This window comes from Ornithorhynchus anatinus, chromosome 9 (assembly GCF_004115215.2).
Source record: "Ornithorhynchus anatinus isolate Pmale09 chromosome 9, mOrnAna1.pri.v4, whole genome shotgun sequence".
In the NCBI taxonomy this organism is placed as follows: domain Eukaryota; kingdom Metazoa; phylum Chordata; class Mammalia; order Monotremata; family Ornithorhynchidae; genus Ornithorhynchus; species Ornithorhynchus anatinus.
In genome coordinates this window covers 60,729,134-60,746,117 of record NC_041736.1, presented here as the reverse complement: position 1 = coordinate 60,746,117, position 16,984 = coordinate 60,729,134, and the positions used below count along the sequence as shown (strand labels likewise).

At 57.3% G+C, this 16,984-nt stretch overlaps 1 protein-coding gene across 1 annotated transcript; it reads right to left on the bottom strand.

Moving 5' to 3' along the window:
- Positions 1–2,713: 2,713 nt before the first annotated feature.
- Positions 2,714–7,080, bottom strand: SIX2 (SIX homeobox 2). The gene is made up of 2 exons (XM_001505933.2): positions 6,521–7,080; positions 2,714–3,044 (listed from the first exon to the last, which is right to left on the bottom strand). Exons 1-2 carry the CDS (start codon positions 7,078–7,080, stop codon positions 2,747–2,749), a joined length of 858 nt encoding a protein of 285 aa, XP_001505983.1. The 3' UTR covers positions 2,714–2,746.
- Between the last annotated feature and the right edge of the window lie 9,904 nt (positions 7,081–16,984).

Sequence of the window (16,984 nt, the reverse complement as noted above, 5' to 3'; positions counted from 1 at the left end):
AAGCAGGCAGACACCCACCCAGGTAAAAAAGATACACATCCAACCAGACACATATTCCAACTCACTCCCGGCTCTCCCCTTCTCAATCCTCCACTCCCGGACCTTACTAAATATGTGTTCTGCAAACAGTAAGCGCTCAATAAATACCACTGATTGATTGATAAATATCTACGCCGCGGATCCGAGAGCCGCTGCCCTTCGCCACCGGGCAGACCTCTCGAGTGGGGGTGGGGATGGGGGCGGGGGGCTCCGGGCGGAGAGAGTTTTAGTCTCAGCCCAAACAAGGCCGGGCCAGGGCTGCTCTGGGCGCTGGGTTCAGGGCGGGGGGGGAGGAGGGAGAGGAGGAGGCGGAGCTGGGTCGTTACCCCTCCGTCTTCCCCCCGACCCCCTCCCCTAAGGAACGGCCCTGGAAAAAGAACTCAGGCGGAGAAGAGACCCCATCCCGAGTAGGAAGTTCCTAAGGAAGTTGGAAAGAAGAGAAATCTGGGCTTTTCGGGACCCTTTCTTTCTCCATTTCCTCTCCTCTGTCCCGTCCCTTCCCTTCCCTCCCACCCTCCGGGAAGGTGTGTGTGTGTGTGTGAGTGTGTGACTGTTAGTTTCGTTTCAGTGTGTGCTTCTGTGACCCTCCGAGAGCGACAGTGTTTGTGCCTATATGAATATGGGTGTGGGTTTGTCTTGATTTCTTTCCGGTGTGTGTGTCAGCGACAGTATTTGTGTGTACTCATTTGTGTGTCTGTGACAAAGTGTGTGACCCTGTTTCTACAGCTCGCTATATCTCTGGGCAGGGTGTGTGTGTGTGTGTGTTAGTAAGCGTATCTCCGTGTGTGGGGTGTGTCTCGGTGACAGTATATATATATGTGTGTAGGGTATATAATTGCGGTATTTGTTAAGCACTTTCTATGTGCCACGCACTTTCCTAAGCGCTGGTGACAGTGCATGTGTATCTGTGAGTGTGTGTCCGGTGGCAACTTATGTGTATCTGGATGTGGTGTGTTTCCAGGTGGCAGTGTATACGTATCTGTCTGTGGTGTGTGTCCAGGTGGCATTATATGTATCTGTGTGTGTTGTATGTCCGGGTGGCAACGCATGTTTATCTGTATGTGGTGTGTGTCTAGAAAGCAGCGTACCTATCTGTGTGTGGTGTGGGTTCTGGTGATGGCGTATGTGCATCTGTGTGTGATCTATGTCCGATGTCAGTGTACGCCTATCTGTATGTGATGTGTGTCCGGGTGGCGGTGTGCTTGTGTGTGGTGTGTATCCGGGTGGCAGTGTGTGTATTTGTGTTTGGTGTGTGCCCGGATAGCAGTAGGTGAGTGTTCCCTCCCGGGGCTCTACGAGAGGGAGCGGCGGAGGAGGTGGGGGAGGGTCTGGCTCCGCAATAATGCGGTGTCCCATCTCGGGGGGCTCTGAACCCCTGTCCGGGGGGATTGAGGGAATCCGGGGACCACAGGGCAGGAGCGAGACCCCCTTATATCTGAGCCTCCTCCGCAAAAGAGAAGCTGCCTAAGAGAAACCGCATGGCCTACTGGCAAGAGCCCGGGCTTGGGAGTCAGAGGACGTAGATTCTAATCTCACTCTGCCACTTGTCTGCGGTGTGACCTTGGGCAAGTCACTTAACTGCTTTGGGCCTATTTACTCCATCTGTAAAATGGGGATTAAGACTGTGAGCCCCACATGGGACTGAGCCCCACATGGGACAACCTCATTACCTTGTATTTATCTCAGTGCTTAGAATAGTGCTTGGCACATAGTATGCGCTTAACAAATACCATTATTATTATTATTATTAATAAAAGCCTCAGGTTGGGACGTGCTGTGACCCGGGGCCCAAAATCTCCTGTTTTAGCCTTTTTAAAAGTTACAAGCGCCCACCGGGGGAGCATCCACAGAACCTCCCGGCCCGGCTCACAGTGGGGCAGGGTTCGTTCCTAGTGGGGAGAAACTGGTCTCGGCCCGGCCAGGGGCCCAGAAACTCCTAGAGACGGAACGCAGGACTCCGCAGTAGCATATCACCCGAATAACTGAATCCTCACTAGACCCTTTGGGCTCACTCATCCGACCACTCTGCTACTTGTCCCCCGCTTCCCACGACCCCCCTAAAAGAAACCCCCAAACTCCTCCTGTGTGAAATCTCCTCTTTCGGGTTCTGAATAAGCCGACACTTATTGGAGTCTTTAGAGCCAAAGAGCGAGTCAGAGGGACAGACACAGAGACAGAGCGAAGGATCCAGAAGTGGGGAAACAGAGACAGAGTGAGAGTTGAGAGATCAAGACCGGCAGAGAGAGGAAAGGCTTGGGGGGCTGGGAAGGGATTCGGTGGTCCTGGGGGCGCGGGAGAGTGGAGGCCAGAGACGCAGAATACAGGATCAGAACCATAATTTATTCCCTCCCGGGGGTAGCGGAACCGACCCGGACATTGAAAAGGAAAAAAAAAAAAATCAAAGCACGAACTTGGTAAAAAAAAAAAAATCAGACACGACAGAGCCCCGAACCCCACTTCCCCGTTAAGAGCCAGCCGCCCGGCCGGTCCCCAGCCTCGGTATCAGTACCTTGTCCAGCTCCCGCCTCCGGCCTGCCGGCCCCAGCTCCGGACACTCCCGCCCACGTCCCGCCTCCCCGCCGGTCCTCGATGTTTCAGGAAAGTTTCTGAGCTAAAGATTTGGTTTCGAGAAAGACGGGGAGGGGGAGCAGCGGGCGGGGGTGGGGGTCGGGGGTCGGGGGAGAGGGACCCGGGGGCCCTCGCGTCCTTACGAGCCCAAGTCCACCAGGTTGGAGGACATAGGGTTGAGGATAGAGTCCTGCAGGCTGTGGTGGTGCAGAGGCTCGGCGCTGGGCACCGGGATGGCACTGGGGCCCTGCGGGTGACCCAGGCTGTGCAGAGGTTGCAGCCCCGGGGGCGAAGCCAGCAGAAGCGCGGGGCTGGGCGACGGGTGGTTCGGAGTGCCCGACGGCGTCTTCTCGTCCTCTGAGCTGCCCAGCACCGTCTTACTCCCGTTCAGGGACGGGACGAGCGGATTGTGGCTTGTAGAGTTCTCGGTGTTTTCCCTGGAAGACAGGGGCATGGGGCACTCACTCATGGGCCGAGAGAAGGGCGGGAGGCACAGGGACATAGAAAGAGACATGAGAGACGAAGACAGAGAGAAAGAGATAGGGAAAGACAGAGAGATGGAGCGAGGCAGACGGAGAAGAGATAATAATAATTATGGTATTTGTTAAGCGCTTACAATATGCCAAGCACTGTTCTAAACGCTGGGGTAGACACAAGGAAATATAAGGTTGTTTACAGTCCCTGTACCACACGGAGCTCACAGTCTCAATTCCCCATTTAACAGATGAGAAGCCCAGAGAAATGAAGTGACTTGACCAAGGTCACACAGCAGACAAGCGGCGAAGCCGGGATTAGAACCCATGACCTTCTGACTCCCAGGTCCATGCTCTAGGCACTACACCATGATGGGGAGACAAAGAGATGGAGAGACAGATCCGGAGCGGCACAGGAAGAGAGACCCAAAGAAAGGCGAAGAGAGGCGGACAAAGACAGAAACAAAATCAGACAGAGAGAAAAAGTCTCAGGGAAAGAGATTTGTGATTTCCCGATCTCGGCTGGAGTGGCAGAGTGCTTTTTCTCCCTGGCAGTCTCTCGGGCTGACTACGGTTTCCAGTTCTCCCAATCTCTTCCAGGTCTCCCTGTTTTCCTGTCCCGCTCCCGTCGCTCTCTCCCTCCTCCCGTTTATCTGTCCCACTCTCCGGCCTCGTCCAGGTTTCTCTGCTCCCTGTTTTTCTCGTTCCTGTTCCTCCTTGTCCTTTCGCTCACCCGTTTCTCTTTCTCATTTGTTCCTCTCGACTTCTCTCCAGTCTCTTCCTTCCTGTCCCGGTCTCTGCCTCTCCCTGTGCATCTCTCTTCTCCCTGTCTACCTGGTACCGCAGACCCTTTCCCCCACACCTTTTCCGTCCCGGCCCAGCCCACCGAAGCCAGGCGCCGAGGTTGTGGCCCCCCAGGCCCTACCGGGGAGCGGCGGGCGGGAGGCGCAGGAAGCGGGTAGAAAGTCCGCCGCCGATGAAGGCAGGGTTGAATGGATGCTGGGCGTGGGGGGTAGCAGACTGCTCCGGAAAACCCAAATGTGTTCTTGACCGTGGCCAAGATCTCGAAACCCCATCGTCAAGCCCTGGCCCGACCCGACTCGCAGAGTCGATTTCTTTCCAAAGGGCGGCCAGGGCGCGAATCCTGGACAGTCCTGCCCAAGGGATTCCCCCCCGACCAGGGCTCTAAGGGCAGGATCAGCCGGCCCCGGGAACCTCCCAAGGGACCCTCTTTAAACCTAGTACCCCGGATCCCAAGCTGGTAAGGCTCAGACCCACTCCCCCCAGCCCCCGCCCCGACCCCAGTCTGCCCCCAATTCTGGAAGGGAGAGACATTCCCTCCCCGGCCCGGATAACTCCGATTTTTCCCAGGTCTGATCCTTCTACTGCCCCGAAACCTCGAAATCCCGGTTCCACCGAGCAAGGAGAGGAGTCGATTTCGCCTCCGGGTTCCGCACGGCAGTGCTGGGAAATTCCCTCTCCGCCCCCTACTCCCAAACCTCCGCCTACGCCTCCGGGTCGGAGCAGCTGGGCCCAGCCTCCGGGGCTCGAACCCGTTACTCTCTCTGAGGGTCACGGCAGGCGCCAACGGAATCCCCCGCTGGACCGAACCGGGGGACAGAGCTGACGGTCACCTGGACCTCAGGCTGCAGAAAACTAAGGTCCCGCAGAGGATTCGAGGCCCAGGGCGAACACTCCGCTGGGGAAGATTGGGCCTGGGCCGGGGCCTCGAGCAGAGGAGCGAAGCTATTCGGGGTGAGGGTTGGCCAGGGGAGGGGGCTCCCCGGCCAAAGCGGGTTTGTTTTCCGTGTCAATTTCCTCCCTCCTTTCCTCGGTTCCCCAACCTGGGCTTTCCCGATCGGGAGGCCGAGAGCCAGGGCCTCTTCCTCGGAGTGGCCCGGGAGTGGCAGCAGGACTGCGGGGGTGAGGTGGAGGTTGTGACCCTGACCCGGCATCCTGCGGCCTGGGATTGTACAGTCCTCTCTGACCCCCCAAAGTGGACCGGGGATGGGGGGCGGAGGGAAGACGGGTCCCTGACCCCAGGCCCCCTCTAGGTAGGGACTCCTCAAGAAGGGACTCCCTGTCTGCCGAGAACTTTTCCCCGCCAAGATCCTCTCTCAAGGCTTCGTCCCTTGCTCTGTGGGTCAGCGTAACCTTCCCCGGTCACTTTCCTGGACAAAACTGCCACCTCCAGGGTCCCTCTCTCCACCACTCCCGGCTCCTACAGTCCCGTATTCTCGTTTCCTTCGCCCAACCGGAGTCCCGGTTCCGGTTCTCTCTGCTTGTCCCCCGTGGAGTTCCGGGTCCCTCACCTTCTGTCCCCCAGTTCCCGGGTTCCCTCCCCACCCGGGTTCTGTCCACCCGGAATCCCGGGTGCCCTCTGTCAGTGACCCCGAATCAGGAGTCCCTCTCCCTCTGTCTATCCCGAGTCTCGAATCCCTGCCTGATTCCCGTCTCCCGGACTAGATCTCCAGCCGGACCCGGGTGGGCAGGAGAGATAGAGATCGTTGAGGGCGGGAGTTTTCGGGCCTCCCTCCTCCTCACCCCCCGAACCGCTTTCTGGGCCCTGGGAGGGAGGCGGAGGAGCTAAAGGACACGGAACAGTGCCTGGCACATAGTAAGCGCTAAACAAATACCATTATTATTATTATAAATGGCGGCGGCAGAGCGGCCAGTTAGACTCGGCCCTCAGGCAAAACGGGGCTGGCAGTAGGTGGAGGAAGAGGGGGAGGTTATCCGGGGAATTGGGATCGCGTGAGCCTCGCTGGATCCCTGGGGGTAATCTCCTCCTCTATTCCTTTGGAGCCGTGTAGACACGGCCCTCACCTCCACAGGCCTCAGCGAGGGCGGCGACCCGGCGGCAAGTTCGGGTGGCGGGGGAACAAGGAATGGGTTCTTCTCCTAGCCTGGCTCTCTGCTCCCTCTCCAGAGTCCCAGCCCCGTGGCCAATGTTCTGGCTGAGACAGTCGCCCCCTTGCTCCGGGAAAGAGCTGGGGAGGCGGGAGGGAATCCGGGGGGCGAGCGGCCTGATTCACCCCGGCTCCCTCTCCTTCGGGAATGGAAGGTCTGGGATCAATCCCAGCGGTTGTCTCGACTCCCCAGGGGATGAGACCCCGGATAAAACAGGAAGAGTGGAGGCCTTGTTTTACTTTGGGGCCCAAAGGACCCGCATTTTTGTGTCACTCCCCAACTTTCCCATTTTCCGGCGTAGACCCGAGCGAGGCCTCGCTGGACGTCGGGCGAGTACCCGGCTCACGGGATCGACCCCGTCCGACCCGGCTGTTACAAACCCTCCCCCTCCGCCCTCGCCCCAACCTCTCGAAACAGACCCCAAACTCCGCGTTGCCAAGGAATGCCAGCCAAGTGGCCCCCAACCCTGCCCGCCCTAGGGGGAGTTCGGCGGGGCGGGACGAGGCGGAGAAGAGGCTGGGTCGGCGTACCTTTCCTTGGCCTCGGCCGCCCGGTCGCGCTGCCGCCGGTTCTTGAACCAGTTGCTGACCTGCGTGGTGGTCAGCCCGGTGGCCTCGGCCAGCTCCCGCTTCTCGCGCGGGGACGGGTAGGGGTTGTGCGCGTACCACTCCCGCAGGACGCTGCGGGACTTCTCCTTGAAGCAGTAGCTGGTCTCCTCGCCGTCCCAGATGGAGCGGGGCAACGGGAATTTGCGGCGCACGCGGTACTTGCCCACGGCGCCCAGCGGCCGGCCCCGCAGCTTCTCGGCCTCGATGTAATGCGCCTTGAGCCACAGCTGCTGCAGCTTGGGGTGGTTGGGCGGCGAGAACTGGTGGCCCTCGAGGATCTTGTAGAGCTCGCGGAAGTTGCCCCGGTGGAAGGCCACCACGGCCTTGGCCTTGAGGACGCTCTCGTTCTTGTGCAGGTGCTCGCAAGCGGGCAGGGACCAGAGGAAGCGACCTAGGCGTTCTAGGTTCCCCCCCTGCTGCAGCACCTCGCACACGCAGGCCACCTGCTCCTGCGTGAAGCCGAAGGTGGGTAGCAGGGACATGGCGGACCCTCGGCGCGGGCCCCCCCAGCCCCCCGCCCCGGCCCCCCCCCCCGGGGGCCGCTCAAAGCGCGACGCCCCGCATGGGGGTCCCCGGGGGTCCGGGATAGGGAGGGGGGGAGGGGAAAGGGGTCCGGGTCACAGGCGCCGGGAGCTGAGGGCGGAGGCGGCGACGACGACACGCACCTCCAGGAGGAAGGAGTTCCGAAAGTCACTTTTGTAAGTCCTCAAGGGTCCACCCCGGTCTCCAGCTCTGCGCTCGACGCCCCCTGCTCAGCTCGGCTCGGCGCGGCCCGAGTCCCCCAGCACCGCTGCATCCCGGCTCCGGGCTCCGGGCTCCAGGCTCCCTGCGCCCGCCCGCCCACTCGCCCGCCCACTCGCCCTCCCACTCGCCCGCCCACTCGCCCGCCCGGCTTGTTTACTAATAGGACGGGCCGGGGCCGCCGCTGATTGGGCTGGATATCTGACCCGGGGCCTGGCCGAGCCGCGCCCAGGCCCGGGAGAGGGAGGAGGGAGAGGAGAGACACAGACACAGAGAGAGACAGAGAGACAGAGAGAGTGAAGAGGGTGGGAAGGGGGATGGGGGGGTGGGGGAGCTCAATGGCCGCCACCCTCAGTCACCGGGATCCCCGGTCCGCGGCGGGACGGACAGATGGGCGGACAGACGGGAGGATGGGGAGAGAGAGAGAGAGAGAGAGAGGCGTACGCAAGGACAACACAGACAGAGACATTGAGAAACTTGCACTTGGGCGGTGATTGACGGGCCGGATCCCCGGGTGGGAGGGGAAGGGGTGGGGAGGGATCACAGAGGAGAAGGGGAGGTGGAAAGGCTGACGAGGAGGGGAGGAGGTGGGGAAAAGGGGCGGGGAGAAGGGGGGGGTTCCCTGTCCCCGAGAAGTGGTGCCGGTCCTTCTGACCCCCTGTGGTTTAGGAGAGGGGGCGGTGGGGAAGGGTCGGCCCATCCAAGCTGCTCCAGGACCCCGGGACACTAGGAGAATCGCAGCTTCCAAACCTGGCCGCTTCTTTCCCTTCTCTCTGACCTCCCCTTTTCCGTCCCCTTCCCCTCCTCCTCCACGCCGCGGAGCGCGGTCCAGCGTCATTCAGATGCGTTTTACCTTCCTGTTTAGAGGCGGGGTAGGGGGCGGGCCCGGGCTCCGAGGCCCGGCTGGAGGGGGCAGGGGTAGGTGGGAGGGAGGAATTGAGGAGGGGGCGGAGCGTGGGGCTGCACGGAGGAAGGGGTTCTTCTCTTTCCTCTCCCTCTCCGGAGGGCCAGGGGCTCGGCGGAGGCAAGAATGGTCTTGACCAGAGGCTGGGGGCGTTGGCAGGACGGCGGGCCCTCCGTCCTACTCCTCGGTACTTCTCCCTTCTCCTTACAGGCGAAACTCTCTCTGCCGGGGTCTCGCTTTCCCCGTCTCTTCCCGCGTCTCTTTCAGAGTGTCTCTGCCTCTGTCTCCCTGTGTCTTCGGGGGGTCTCTCTGTCTTCGTCTCTTCCAGGGTCTCTAATGGGATTTCTCTGACTCTGACAGGGCTTTTCCGTCCCTTCTATATCTAAGACTTGGGGTCGTAAATCCCTCTCTCTATTGCCCTCTGTGATTCGTCTAGATTCTGTGCTTGGCTTCTTTCTGCGTTTCTATCCCTGAGTATCTCTCCGTATCTCTCCGTATCTCCTCTGTGTGTCTGTCGTACGTCTCTGCTCCTCTCTCCGCCTCTGTGTTTCCATCCGTCTCGGTGTCCCTCTCTGGTTCTCATTTCATTTTCGGCCGGGGTTGAGGCTATCCAAGAAGGCTGGCCCGGGATTATCCGCCCGGGGCTGTTATCGCCCCTTCCCCCTTCTCCTCCCTCTCCTCAAATACACCCTCCCTGGTCCCTGGAATTCTATTGGGATTCGGAGTTCTCAGCCCGCCCCTTTGAAGGACCCCTCTGGGCTGAGCAGTAAAGCTGGGGGGGGGGGGCTCTCTTGAATTCTTTCGCCCCCTCCCCATCCCGCGCGGACCCTCCGGGAAGCAGAACCAGGGGTGAGGGAGGAGGTCGGGGAAAGGGCCAAATCTCTGGCAGCTCCGAGAAAGCAGGAATGTCCGGCTGGGGGGGGGGGGGGCGAGATGGGGGAACTTTAAAGACCCCCATGAACCCGGGTGTCCGACGCCCCCCACCCCCACCAGGAGCACTGTACTCCCCCGCCCCCTCGCCGATTCCCATCTGCCGATCTACCCACCGGTCCACTTATAATAATAATAATATTTATGGTATTTGTTAAGCGCTTACTATGTGCCAGGCACTGTACTAAGCGCTGGGATGGATACAAGCAAATGGGGTTGGACACAGTCCCTGTCCCACATGGGGCTCACATTCTCAATCCCCTTTTACAGATGAGGTAACTGAGGCCCAGAGAAGTAAAGTGACTTGCCCAAGGTCACACAGCAAACAAGTGGAGAAGCCGGGATTAGAACCCATGATCTTCTGACTCCCAGGCCCCTGCTCTATCCACTACCCCATTCTCCATTTGCCGGTCAGTCTCCGGTCTTCACACCCCAGACCCCAACCCACCCCAACCCGGGATCAGAGATCACACACGTTACGGGTTGGGAGTGGGGTGAAGGCGGCTCTCTGGGTCCCGGACCTGAATGTCGCGCCCCGCCTCCACCTCCCCATCTCCTCGACTCCTGCCCCGCTTCGGTTCTCCGGGCCGGATAACTCATCAGTCGAAATTGCCAACCCGCCGAAAACCCAAAGCCTCCGCAGCGAGAGGGGAAAGGGAAAAGAACGGCCAGAGCTGGAGGGTGGGGGGCATCCCGTCCCCGCCCCGCTCCGGGGCGGCGGGGCCTTCCGAGGAAGCGTCGAATGGGTCGAAAGGGTCGAGTCGATCGCCGTCCCGAGCGGTCGAGGCCCCCAAGTCCCACCGCCCGGTCGAGACCCCCGGTGTCGGCGTGGGGGGCGGTGCCCGCCGGGGGAGGGGGCGACAAGGGGAGGGGGGATGCTCTTAAAGGGCCATGGACTTCGGAGGCCCCAACTCTCCCCCTCGACCCGACCCGAGCTCCAGGGTCCCTCCTGGGTGCTGCGCGGACGGCGCTGGACAGGAGATCCCCCAGCTGACGGAAAGGGGAAAGAAGCTCGGGCGAAGCGACCCGGGGACCGCAAGAGGCCTAGGCGATCAGGGGCGAATCCGCCCTCCTCCTCCCCGTTTTATTCCGCAGCCTGTTCAACGGAGCTGGGAATAGAAGGGTCGCAGATGGAGTCCGTCGCTCCTGGGCCGGGTGGGAGGCAACATATTTCGTTCCGGATTAGGGGAAAAAAAATTACAAACCGGATCCTTCTGCTAATTGGGCTTTCGTCTGCACCACGGGACATTTGGGAGAGCGGATGTGTGAACATTTCTCAAGGTGAAAGAGCCGCCCGTGCTGTGTCACTGGAGGAGAGTCAGGAATAGAAGTTGTCGTAGTTGTTGTAATAGTAAGAATAATTATGGTATTTGTTAAGGGCTTACTATGTGCCAAGCACTGTTCTAAGCGCTGAGTAGTAGCAGCAGGAAAACTAGTAGCAATGTTATTATTAGTACTTCTAGTACGAATAATAGTATTATTTGTAGTGATATTAGTATTAGTATTACTAATAATATTAGTATTATTAGTAGTAACAGTAGAAGCAGCCCCAATAGCAGTTTTTATTAAGCTCTAACTGTATGCAGATCACTATACTGAAAACAGGGAAAGTTTACAGACGTGGGATTTAGACAAGGTCCCTAGGGGCTTAAAATATGAGAATATAACTGGGGGAGAGACGGAGAGGGGAAAGTCAGGGCTGTGGGATGGTCCGTGCTGGGTCACTGGGGAAGAGTCAGGGAGGAGCTGGATGGTTCATCCCTGACCATGAGGGTGAGTGTCCCGGAGGGCAACCACCACACGATTCCTACCAGCTCCCCCGGGTCGGCGACAGAGTCCTGGGTTAGACGGGCCTCGCCGCGCGGTCCTGGGGAGAAGTGGCTCCTTATCCCAAGTTTCTGTTTTCGTACAAAAGAGCGGAGAAAAAAATACATTTTTTGCCGAAAACATCTGAGCGATCATGCGAACCCCTGTCGAGTAAATGAGGGTGGCGTTGACAAGTCCAGAGGCGCCCATCCTCTCGAGTCACCACCGGCCCCGCATTCCAGCACTCTTGGATCCAGACTGGGGGAAAGGAGGAGTCCCTCTCTTTCCTTGACCCGTGGCCCGCATTCTCTGGTCCTTCCTCCCCGCTCCTCCTTGGTCCCCTCAAGGGGTCCCCTTTCCCACAGTCCGACCGAGAAGTCCGCAAGACTCGGTCCCCGCCCGCGTCTACACTGGAGAGGTGGCAGAATCGGCCCGCGGGACATTCCCTCTCCTTCCCGGGACCCTGATCTCCAACTCCAGTTTTCACAGACCCTCACTCCCAGTTTCGCGTGCAGATTCTCTGCCCCTCTCCCCCCTTCTCCTCCCTCGCCGCCCTGCTCTCCCCCTGGAAATAGGGGTGTCCCAGGCTTTGTGGCGCCCCAAGATGGACTTTAGTTCTCCCTATCCCTGGACCGTCTGAATGTCCGGGGATCTTAGACCGGAATCGGGAAATACAATCACCACCGAGAAGCCCGCCCCGATCCCTCTGCCTGGTCCCTGCCCCACGGCCCGATCCGGCAGAGCTGTCCGGGGATGGGGAGTGGGCACCCCTCCCTTTACCGGGATCGGGGGGCGGGCTAGGGATAGGAATCGGGAAGCGGAGTTTGGGAAAGTCAGAGGACCCCGAAACCGTGCGGGGTCGGGGATGGAGATGGGAGGTTCCGGAATAGCGGGACCCCTTCCCCTATCTCAAATCCCACAGCCTCAAACCATGGCCGGACCTTCGCCTCTCTCCAAGTATCATCCTCCGCCGGGCAACCTAAGGGGAGCGTCCATCCAGGGTACCCCTTTATCTCCCCCACCCTCACCAGCTCCTTCAGGAAGATCCAAGGGAATGCCCGCGTTGGAGACCGACTACTGCCCTCGAGCCTCTCATGCCCCGAAGCGAACCCCGACAATTATCCGGATAAATCTGCTCCAACCCATCTTCCCCTGACATTTTGCCCCGAAATATCTGTATATTAAGTGGAAACGTCAAGGGATTAAGTGGTTCACTAACCCCCAAAGTGTACCCCTGTAACTACCTTACTCGAGTACTTCGCTCGTGGAGACCGGACCTAAAGGTTTGGAGAGAATAAGTTATGTCCAGAAGGTGCAGGCCAGCAGCGTGGAAACACCCAAACGCACATACACTCACACGCGCACAATCCCTCACATGTTCACACCAACTCACACCCACTGAGTCCATATTAGTTCATATAGAGAAATAGCGTGGCTTAGTGGAAAGATCGCGGGCTAGGGAGTCAGAGGTCGTGGGTTCTAATTCCAGATCCTCCCCTTTGCTGTGTGACTTTGGTCGTGTCACTTCACTTCTCTGTGCCTCAGTTACCTCATCTGTAAAATGGGGATTAAGACTGTGAGCCCCACGTGGGACAACCTGATGACCTAGTAGCTATCCCAGCGCTTAGAACAGAGTTTGGCACCTAGTAAGCGCTTTTCAAACGCCATCATCATTATCATTATTATTATATTCATGCTGTACCTGTCTAGGTTGAGCGCTGGAGGGCAAGATTGTTTTAGCCAAAGCCCCTGAGCTAATCCAGGATGGAAGAAGAGTTTGGGGAAGCCGCCAAGGGCGCAGGTGGGGGTGCATTAAGCGCTTAGTCCAATGCTCTGCACACAGTAAGCGCTCAATAAATAACGATTGAATGAATGAATGATCGACGGACTGAATCTGCCCCTGTTTTCGGGGGTATCGGCTGCAGGGTCCCCATTCCCCCTCTCCCAGCCCTAATCCCGCGCCGTCCCTGACTTTCCCACCCCAAAAATGGAATATCTTTGTGCCGCTCCACGCCCGCAGTTCACCCCTCGGGAAACGTGCTTTTCCTATCCTTGCAGCAGACATGAACGGGCTTGGTTCCTCCTGCTTCAACCCCGACTCTCTTCCCAGACACCCCCATTAAGGGAAGGGGGCCTCCCGGGAAAAACCGGGCCCGCAGCTCAGCCCCAAACCGTGCTTGTCTCAAACGCGATCACAGCTGGTTGGGCTTCAGTTGCTGCTTTCTCCGCACCCCAGGTCCCTCGCCCCCCCGCTCCCCAAGGTCTTGGGGCTAGTGCTAGCCGGGGTGATCCCCTGCAGCTATGGCCCCGAGTCCGCTGCCTCCTCGGACCCGACCCCTGTCCCCCTCGGCCCAGAGGGACGGGAAATCCAGGCTCCGTTGCGCAGGGGCTCGGAAGCTGAACTCTGCAGAAAGCCACATTCCTGGACCCGGGGGCTTTTCCCGGGAAAACGATGTCTGTTCACGCTCACTCGCACTCACACAGTTGCTCACTCACTCCCACACTTACACTCGAATCTCATCTTAAGACCACTTGCTCCAAGAAGCTTTCCCCAATCACCCAGCTCTCTCAGTCTTCCAGCGCAAATCGACGTCAATCAATTGATTGATTGAGTCGAGTGATCAGTGGTATTTTTTTGAGAGCTGACTGTGTATAGCGCACTGCGCTAAGCTCTTGGGAGAAAACAATTCCATAGAGTTGATAGACACGGTCCCAACCCAGCAGAACCTTACAATCTAGAGAGGGAGATAGACATTAAAATAAATTATGGATATATAATAATGTTGGTATTTGTTAAGCGCTTACTATGTGCAGAGCACTGTTCTAAGCGCTGGGGGAGATACAGGGTAATCAGGTTGGCCCACGTGAGGCTCATAGTTAATCCCCATTTTACAGATGAGGTCACTGAGGCACCGAGAAGTGAAACGACTTGCCCACAGTCACACAGCTGCCAAGTGACAGAGCCGGGATTCGAACCCACGACCTCTGACTCCCAAGCCCTGGCTCTTTCCACTGTTGCGAGGCCAAGGTGGGGTGGGGTGAATAATAATTGCTTAAAAAGTACATGATCCAAGTGCGCAGGCGATGCAGAAGAGGAGGAGAAATAGGGCCTTAGTTGGGGAAGGCCTCTTGGGGGAGTTCTGATTTTAGTAGGGCTTTGAAGGTGGGGCGAGTGGTGGTTTGTTGGTATCCCCTCCTCTTCCTTCAATTTATTTCTGGATTTTTAAAATGGTATATGTCAAGAGCTTACTACATGTCAAATTAGTAAGAGAAGAGAAGAGCGGTTAAAGAAGCAGCGTGACTTAATGGGCAGAAGAAGGGCTTGGGAGTTAGAGGTCGTGGGTTCTAATCCCGGCTCCCCCGCTTACCAGTCGTGTGACTTTGGGCAATATACTTAACTTCTCTGGGCCTCATTGACCTCGTCTGTAAAATGGGGATTAATTCTGTGAGCTCCACGTGGGACAACCTGATACCTCGTAGCTACCACAGCGTTTAGAACAGGGCTTGGCACTTAGCGTTTAACAAAGACCATTATTATTATTATTATTATTTTATTGGGATGATGACAATGGGGCCAGTGATGACGATAGGGCTGATGATGACACAATAATCGGGGTGATGGAGATGAGAACTGGTGATGGAGGTTTTAATGATGAAGGTGAGAATCGCGGGGATGTTGACGAGGGGGATTTGATCATGATATGGTGATGCTGGGGACGATGACAGGGATGATGAACGCAGTGATGATAGAGATGGGAATGATGATGGAAATGTCAGTGATCAATCAATCAATCGTATTTACTGAGCGCTTACTACATGCAGAGCATTGTACTAAGCGCTTGGGAGAGTACAATACAGTAGAATTAATAGAAACGTTCCCTGCCCATAACGAGCCTACAGTCTAGAGGACAAGCAAGGTAGGTCGGGCGTGAGACCTCAGTGAAAATTGCTATCTTCATCCCTTTCTCGCCAACCACAATTGCAGTTGGCAGTGTCTCGGTGGGAACGGGGAAGAAGGGCAAGAGACAAAACAGGCTTCCTCCGAGGAGGGTGCGGAGCCTCGCGGGGAGGGGAGGGGCAGGGGAAGTGGGGGTGGGGAAAAAGTGTAGAAGACGGAGAGGGAAAGGCGTAAGGGGGAGAGGGAGCGGGAATGGGGGGGGTAAGGGAACAGCAGAGCTGGGGGGAGGAGCAGTGAGACTGGGGGAAGAAGAGAGCTGTGGGGAGGAGCAGAGAAGCTGGGGGAAGGAACTGGGAGGAGGAGGACGGAAGAAAAAAAGACCGAAGTCAATTCCACATTTCGAATGGAAAATCAAGGCCGGCGCGTCGCTTTGTAACTGGCAGCCTGGCAGTGCAACGAGGCTGGACTCTGGGCCTCAGCATCCTCATCTGTAAAATGGGGATGTAAACTATCCCTGTCGGGGATAGTTCGAGGATATGGTGCGATCATTCATGTGAAAGCGCATGGAGAAATTTAAAGCGCTTCTTAAAGTCAAGGCGCGAAACTGCCTCCCTCTCCTTCCCGGGAATTCAGGACAGGGAAGCGCCGGCCCTACGGGGGAACTTTCTCCCCGAGACTTTACGCTGGAGGGGAGGATTGGCTTCCCCTACCTCAAAGCAGTTTGGCGGTGCTGTTGCGAGGCTGTGCGGGATGGGGAAAGGTTGCGAGCCATTGTGGGGCGAGGGCGGGACTATCCTCAAGGCTGGAGGATTCTCGGATCTGCCATTCCTCCCAGCTCAAGATGTCCCATGACGGGCCGGCTCGTCCCCGCGCATTTGAGCTGGAAGATCTGCTTAGAGAAGCAGGATGGTCTAGTGGCAAGAGCATGGCCTTGGGAGTCAGAGGACCTGGGTTCTAATCCCGAGGCTCTGCCACATGTCTGCTGTGTGACCTTGGACAAGTCACTTCATTTCTCTATGACTCAGTTACCTCATCTGTGAAATGGGGATTAAAAGTGGGAGCTCTATGCGGGGCAGGGACTATGTCCAACCTGATTATCTTCTATCTACCCCAGCGCTTAGAACAGGGCTTGGAACTTAATAAATACCATTATTATTATCATTTTGGAGGAGAGACTGGCTGGGGTCTTTTTCCATTGCGACTGAGCTCGCCTAATCAGCCCTAACAATCGACGTGGGCAACTAGGCTGGCCAGAGATAGGACAGAGAAGAAGAAGCAGTGTGGCCTAGTGGAGAGAGCAAAGGCCTGGGAGTCAAAGGGACCTGGGTTCTAACTCCAGCTCTGCGAATTTCTTGCTGTGTGACCTGGGGCAAGTCATTTTGCTTCTCTGTGCCTCGGTTTACTCATCTGTAAAATGGGGATACCTTTTCGCCCTCCTAATTAGACTGTGAGCACCATGCAGGCCAGGGATTTACTCCAGTCTAATTAACTTATACCTACCCCAGCACTTAGAACAATGTTTGACACATAGTTAGCACTTAACAAATACCAAAGCCCACCTGCAAAAATCGGGACGCTAAGGGGATTGGAACAGCTTCTGGATGACCACTGACCTGTAGGGCCAGGACTCTGTGGCCTGGACAGACCCAGGTCAGGAGGGGCCAGGGTTGGAATTCACAGCTGCAGGAAAGGGGTGGGCACAATGCGGCTCCTCAAATCCCACCCTATTGGGCCTGGAGAGTCAAATCAAGCCCAAGGAAACCGTTTTCAATTATTTTAATGTTATTTGTTAAATGCTTACTACGTACCAGGCATAGAACTGGGGTAGATACAAGATAAACAGGTTGGATAGAATCAGTCTTCCACCTGGGACTCACAGTTCTAATCCCCATTTTACAGATGAGGTAATTGAAGTACAGGGAAGTTAAAGTGATTTGCCCAAGGTCACAGCAGAAAGTGCTGGAGCAGGGATTAAAACCCAAGTCCTTCTGACTCTTAGGCCCATGACCTATCCTCCAGGCCATGTTGCTTCCCTGCGGTCCCCCAGTTATTCAAACACCCAGCCCCAAATCCTGCCAATTCCAAAGCTACTTGTGTCAATTTATAT

Coding starts and splice junctions, on each gene's coding strand:
- SIX2 (XM_001505933.2), bottom strand. CDS start 7,080: ATGTCCCTGCTACCCACCTTCGGCTTCACGCAGGAGCAGGTGGCCTGC. Junction 3,045..6,520: donor GCGGCCGAGGCCAAGGAAAG/GTACGCCGACCC, acceptor CCTGTCTTCCAG/GGAAAACACCGAGAACTCTA.